This window comes from Silurus meridionalis, chromosome 21, assembly GCF_014805685.1.
Source record: "Silurus meridionalis isolate SWU-2019-XX chromosome 21, ASM1480568v1, whole genome shotgun sequence".
NCBI classification, from domain to species: domain Eukaryota; kingdom Metazoa; phylum Chordata; class Actinopteri; order Siluriformes; family Siluridae; genus Silurus; species Silurus meridionalis.
In genome coordinates this window covers 10,793,242-10,800,810 of record NC_060904.1, presented here as the reverse complement: position 1 = coordinate 10,800,810, position 7,569 = coordinate 10,793,242, and the positions used below count along the sequence as shown (strand labels likewise).

At 34.4% G+C, this 7,569-nt stretch overlaps 1 protein-coding gene across 5 annotated transcripts in view; it reads left to right on the top strand.

Annotated features, from left to right (window-relative positions):
• The window catches only part of ofcc1 (orofacial cleft 1 candidate 1), an 83,675-nt gene that overhangs the window by 24,936 nt on the left and 51,170 nt on the right, over positions 1-7,569 (top strand). For all 5 annotated transcript variants that reach the window (XM_046877420.1, XM_046877418.1, XM_046877419.1 and 2 more), the window contains 3 exons: positions 533-772; positions 4,749-5,012; positions 7,044-7,161. In XM_046877420.1, the coding sequence (XP_046733376.1) occupies positions 533-772; positions 4,749-5,012; positions 7,044-7,161 (622 nt within the window). The remainder of the gene's footprint in view (positions 1-532; positions 773-4,748; positions 5,013-7,043; positions 7,162-7,569) is intronic.

The window sequence follows — 7,569 nt, the reverse complement described above, 5'->3', positions numbered from 1 at the left end:
GAAGAAGGGATTCCAAGTCTGATTCTTGTCTGCATGAAACACCAGTCATTTTCCTGAATCCAGACAAGACGTATGCTCCAGGTCAGCACAGTCCTGGCTTTCGGACAGGAATCGCCCACCAGTCTGTATATTTGTGTTTTCCTTCCCACATCTACTCCACAGAGGCCTACACCCCTCCCTCAAAGAAACTTATATTTAACTGCCGCCCACTTAAAGTAATCCCTTACTATCAGTGTACCTCTTTTTCCCCTCTGTGCCTTCAAAATATTGCTTACTGACTGCATCCTCAGAATAGCAGTACTGTGATGTTCCTGGAAGTGAAGTGGCTTTATTGTTACAAAATAATCCAACTGTATTAATCATAACACTGTATTTTCAAGGCCCATGAGTAAGTAGAGTGTATGTAAGATAAAAATAAATCAATCTCATGGAGTTGCTGGTTGCTATACCAAACTCTTTCAGAATATACCACACATGTGCTTTTGTCTTTACATTGTTTTTCTATATGTGTCTTTCTTCTGTGTTTGTGTAGGTGGAGTGGACACGAACTCCACAGCAAATGGAGGTGTGTGTGGTGTGTTTACGGGCTGTGAGGGAGAAACTCAGCAGGGGGATGTACAGCGTGTGTGTGTCCCTGCACAGTGGGTTGGGTGGCCCAGCACTGCACTGGTCCCGCCTGAAAGAGCAGCAGTGGATGAGAGTCACAAAGGCCGTTGAACATAGAGGCAGAGTCTGTGATATGGAGCTACTTATTAACCAGAACCTCCATGTGGTGAGAAAAAAATCAGTAAACCCAGTTTTTGTGAAGGGTATAAAAAACTCACAGGAAAAAAGCTATGACTTGACAATTAACTATTTTAACTAATTCCAAGTTTTACACTTAATACATGAATACTTAGTATTTGTTACATGAATAAAAATATCTGTTCTAAATACTCTAAAAACTCTTGAACCCTACTGTTTAATAAGAATATGTTAGATGAAGAGGAGAATATGTGGTAAAAGGGACTTGATTCATCTTGTTTCATCAGTTATGAAATGATTACTCCTCCTCTGGCAGTGGGCTATTGTTTTGGATGGCCTAAAATCTGACCATCTGGTGGCAATCAGCTCTCAAGTTTAAGCTTGCTTCTCTAAACACTTAATACTCCTTTGACACCTCCTGCTATATGTTATCTTCCAAAGCCTATTAAATATGTTCTGGATTGTGAAGCTGTATATTTAATGTGTTCATTTCTATGCATAGAAATGCTGAAGATGGGAGTAAGTTCAGTAAGAACTTGACTAATTTAAAAAGAGCAGAGAGAATAAAAGAGAGAGCTAAACAATCCAGGTATAGCTGTAATGAAAATCCTAATGCATATTTTGTGTCAGGAAAATGACAATGATACAGAATTTTATCAGAAATCCTTAAAAATAATAAAACAAATAACAGCTTTTTAATTAGGGCTTTAATAAAAAAATAAAAGCAAACTTATTCCCAACTTTAAAAAACTATAAATCCTGATAAGTCACAAAGAAATCCTATACAGGGGAAAAACTCATCTGTAATGCAACGATATCTCTCTCTCCCTCTATTTGTGTGTTTGGCTGAAATGCCCATACTGGCACTCAAATCCTTCCTTTTTTTGTTAAATCTTTCTTTTTCTAGCTGTGCATTTTTCATAATCATGATGGGTCACAATGTAAAAACACACTTCCATTTTTGATTGTTGACATTCTCGGGTCTTGTTTGCTTTGACATTTGTATTTAGGCCTTTTACATTTTTACTGAACTACTACATTTCTACATTTCAATCTTTAACTCTTTTCTTTAGCCAAAAATGTCCATGATCTTCAGCTATTTGCATTCATTACATCAGTAACAAAACCAAACTTCTATCCCTGATCATCTTCAGACTACTCACCTCTTCACAAGCCAAACTGTAAATAACCCTGACAAGCTTAAAGCCTGTGATGATTTCAAAGTCTTTGCTTTCTACCTGTTTGTCTCCATGTTTTGACCTTTGTATGAGCATTGTTATCCCATTTGCCTTGTCTAGTTTAAATCAGCTTGCCAATTGCCTGACCTTTAGTATATCCCTTGTTTTAAATGCTACCTGGCCATTCTGTTTGTTTGCCTACGTTAAGGCATTAACACAAATTCTTTTTAACTGCACAAATTTTATTAAGCTGTTATTAATGCGTGCATATCTGTTTGATAATTTTTATTAAAAAAATATAAATAAATAAATAAATAAATAAATAAATATATAGAAGTGGCGAAATTAATACGTTCAATGCAGCACACATTTATTCATGACTTCCTTTCTTTACTCATATATAACAGCAACAAAAATCTTTACTGATGTGCCAAGTCTCAAATCAAACATCAACATCCTCCATGAAGAAAACATCCGGCAATTAAAAAAGTTCGTGTGGAAACATAGCAAAAACTTCCGTTTGGTGTCCTGATGATTTACATAAACATAATTACTTAAAAATTACATTTAAAAAACATAATTACTTCAAAACATTTACAAGAATATTTTGTTTTCATGCTCTATGTTGTTTGCTTACAATAATATTAAACATCCATATTTGTCCATGCCCATGTTGATTAGAGTATTTAAACTTGAAAAGCATTCATTTAAGGAACATTGAGAAACAGATAAAAGATGTGCGATTAAGTTGCGATTAATCACTAGTTTACTCATGACAATCAGGCGATTAATTGCGATTGAATATTTGAATCAATTGACATATATATTAAGGGTTTAATGGTACATGTATTCATACTGAAATTATTATTATTAAACTTAAAAACAAACTTACACAACAATAAGCAGGGCTATAAAAAAAAAAAAAAAAAAAAAAAGAAACAAGTTAGCACAGTGTCACTGTGCCTGTTCAATTTGTACCGGAAATAAGATTGTTTTTGCATTAAAAGCATTTTTTTTTTAGTTTTTAAAAGCTTTAAGAATTTCTCTTAAAAGGAGAAAATCCTGACAATTCAACATATTGAGGGAGTGAATGAATGAAGGGTGGAAGGAATGAATGGCATTTGTTAGTAGGCTTTAACAAACAGTTAAGTAGAATATATCTTTAGAAAATTAAATATTAAATGTAAAACACACACTTACATACACATCTGTATTATTCAAATAGGGTCTAACAAATGTTAACAATTTAATTGAATTTTCAATTTATTTAATTTTATTTAGTCAATTACATTTTTGTGTAGTGCTTTTTTCAATGGAAATTGTCCCAAAACAGCTTCACACAGAGGTAATAAGGTTATATAAAAGAATCTGTAAGTTTGTAGTAGACTGTTGATATTAATTACAGTCTGAAACAGTCCTCAAAGTTCAGCATGAGTTGTTTAGCATTTTAAATAACAAATTTACAAATTAACTTTGTGGCAATTGAATTGATTACTCAGTTTAATTAATATAATAAAAAGGTATATTACATTAATTCAACTGTATTTTATTTTTATAAAATATTATAAAATATATTTTATATATTATTAAATAAAACAGGCATTTTATTTCAAATTGTTTTAAAAATGTAAACTGTTGACGTCCACAAATGTTAATAAAAAAAAGAATTTTATGTTTTGCATTATATTCTCCTATCCGTACTGAAATTGAACCAAGCAGTGAATTTTGTGTACCGTTACACACACACACACACACACACACACACACACACACACACACACACACACACACACACACACACATATATGTTTTGAATGAAAAGGGTTTATTTTATTGGTCACATCTAAAGCTGAGAACAAGTGTTTTTTTCTATTTTATTTTATTATTTCCTCTCCATTTCTCTCTTTTCCACCTTTATTTTGCTTGATATTTATAGTATATGAAATCTGTTTGTTTCTCAATATGTAAAATGCAGAAGATTATTAAACAATTTTCAGGCTTCAGTCAGATAATCATTACCATTTCTCAGGTGTGATGTAGATGCAGTGAGGAGAAATAACATGATGGATGGGATAAGATAAGTCTCCTCCATTTCCCATTCCGAATAATAGTAGGTTAAAATATTCCCCGGCATGATTGATCAAGTACTCAGACTGTGTCTGTCACTCCATTTTTAATACTGTGATACAGGCCTGTCTCACACGTTTGCAGTAAATAGGAATCCATGTGTGTTATGTGCATGAAGCCCGAGCATGGCTGTCAACTGATGTATATTTCACATAAGATACAATAAATCATGGGTAAATCCTTTGGAATTTCCTTTTTAACATGTAGTCTGGTATGTGCATGTGTTTACTAAACATGGCCTGACAACATTATGATTATGTGGAATGAATTCTTGTGATCTCTATACCTTGGCTTTTCTCCCTAACCCAGAAAGCAGGATTAAAATAAAACTGTGCAGTCTTTCTAACCTCTTATTTCCGATGATAAATATGGCCACTATTACTTGCAAATTGTTACATGCTGATACATTTTTGTCACATTTTGGAAACCATCAACATTCTCAACCTTATAATAATGTTTCAGAGCATTTAATAGTTGTTTTCTATATATATTTTTTTGTCATCTTAATAATATCAAGCTGAAAAAGTTTACAACATATTTTTGAGCTTTTGATATTTTATTTCATGACAGAGATTTACTTAAATAATAGAAACTATTAAGGAACATTTTAAGGTAAGATTGAAAACTTTTGGGCTGAGGTTTACGCTGTGTCTTTTGCAGCACATGATACAAATTGCTGCTTCTGTTTCTCTGTCTCAGGTCCTGCCTGCATCATGTGACCTCTTGCCCTCCACTGTGCTGATGTTCAGGATTCTGAGCATGCCCAGTAAGCAATGTGCTGTGAGTGCAGTGGTGGCCTGGGGGGCATTCCCTGTGTGTGACTGCTCTCTAACCCTTATCCAAGGTAGATTTCGCACTCCACTGCTTCGGGGTTGTCCCAGCTCAGCGATAGACCAGTTCGGTAAAATAGAGCAGCTGCTCTCTGCTGACTTGGACAACTGGCTGTGCAACCTTTACTTCCAGGTACTAATTCTGAACAGCAGTGAACAGAAGATAAAACCTGGGCAATATATATTACATAGTCATTATTGGAATAACTAAATAATACTGCAATATTTTCCACAATAAAGGACTATTCTTCTAGCCAGTTATATCAGACTATGAAATCATCTTAGTATTCATTAATTCTTTTTTTTTTGTTTAATTTCTTTTATTTTTTACATTATTACATACTATTATTAAGTCTAGGACCTAGTGCCTGCTCAGGTGATTTATATTATGTTTAACAATGTGAATGGTTTATCCTAAAAGTCGGACCCTTCTTCGCCACACCGCCACACACTAGACACACTCGTCCTTGTGGAGAGAAACTGTTACCGCACAGAGTAGCCAGAGAAACGCTTTCTACGGTGTTTTGGACATTTTTCAGGAAGGAATAGTAAAAGTCAGTATGCTTGGGTTAATTAGTGGATAATAACACCTAAAAGTCTATTATAAATCGTGTGGTGGTGAGAAGGAAACTCCTGAAGTAGGCGCAATCGAGTCGCTTTGGGACAATCGTGTTTATTTCCTTTGGAAATTTGGACGAGTCTCTTTTAAAAATATACGATTTGTAGTACAGGTGTCTCAGAAGGAACAGAGATATTAAATACTTCACACTTAAGTAAAAATCATGTTCAGACTTTAATAGATTTAACTAAGTCATGGGCTGAAATCCCCACATGCAAAGTCGTAGCTGAGTGGTTAAGGCTCTGGGTTACTGATTTGAAGGTCGGGGGTTCAAGTTCCAGTATCGCCAAGCTGCCACTCTTGGGTCCTTCTGCAAGGCCCTCAACCCACTGTGCTACAGGAGTGCCGTATCATGGCTGACCCTGCACTTTGACCCCAGGTTCTGAACAAGCTGAAATATGCAAAGAAAAGAATTTTAATGTGCTGTGACAAATAAAGGCTATTCTTCTTCTCCATGTTGCCACTACTGGGCCTTTGAGGAAGGCTCTTAACTATCAATTGCTCAGCTGAGATGACTGTATAAGACTGTAGAAAGAACATTACTTATAATCTTATACTCCAGTACTCATGTTAGTTCTCACTCTCCAGTGTTCTGTATTGTTGAAAGATTTATGATCACACTCTTGATGTCACCCAAATGAGGACGGGTTCCCCTTTTGAGTCTGGTTCCTCTCAAGGTTTCTTCCTCATAACATCTAAGGGAGTTTTTCCTTGCCACAGTCACCATGGCTGCCCATTAGGGATAAATACACACCATTCACCTTAACTGCTAATTTCTGTAAAGCTGCTTTGAGACAATGTCTGTTGTGAAAAGCGCTATAGAACTAAACTTGACTTGACTTGACTTGACTTGACTAAAACAGTAGAATTTAGTGAAGGAAACAATAGGAACACAAATACTGAATATTTATTTTTAAATACAGATAGAATTTACCATATTGTGTATAATTTCTCAAAATATTTATAGCTAATTCATTATTTTGTGTAAACTTTTATTAATCTGATTTATTATAAAAACATTCCACTCACTTATGTAAAATACAATCATCATTTAACTATTTAATTTAGATCATTATTAAAAGTATTTGAATTTGTATATCTGTGAGAGTTCATGATACAAACTATAAGAATTGTGTGTGTTCGTGATGGCCCTTAGGAGGAAATAGAAAATTAGAGATAGTTGGGAGCAAACCACACCTTTACTAAACCTATCAGGACACAATTAACCATTGATCCGGTTACACAAGATCTTTATTTAATTATAAGTTGGAGCAATGGCCATTCCTACATAAGGTTTTTTCTGTAGCTATACATCACTACTAAATAATTGATTTATATCAACTAAGCACTATTTAAAGGTAATGGAAGTGAAGTTACTGTGACAAATTAGGCAATACAACAGCCAAAAATATAATAATAGTTCAACTAAACAGATAATATTATATAGATTGTGTTGTATAATGTAACAACAAACTGTAAAACAGTTCTTTTCATTCTATTCTCAATAGGTTTTAAATGTATAGTGATAAAAGTGTGTCTCTGTAGGTGAGGAAAATTCAGCAAAAAGATCAAGAGGTTTGCGAGTGCAATGCAAATGAAGTCACCATTGAGGAGTCTCCTCCCGATATATCTACTTCTACCTGCTCCTTGACCTCGCTAGCAGGTAAATCCCGTTCCCTCTGCTAAGAAGTGTCAGCAAATACCTATAAACACACACACACACACACACACACACACACACACACACACACACACACACACACACATATATATATATATATATATATATATATATATATATATATATATATATATATATATATATATATATATATATATATACAGTATACACACACACACACACACACACACACACACACACACACACACACACACACACACACATATAAACAGAGGACAGAGGACAGAGTGACAGGTGCCAGGCTGGATGTGATGTGGTGTCATGCAGAGGAAATAATGATGTTCCTGTATAATGTCTCCTCCTGAGAAAAGGCTACAAAATAAATTCTATAAGAACTAATTCATTCCCATCTTACACTGATGTCATGTT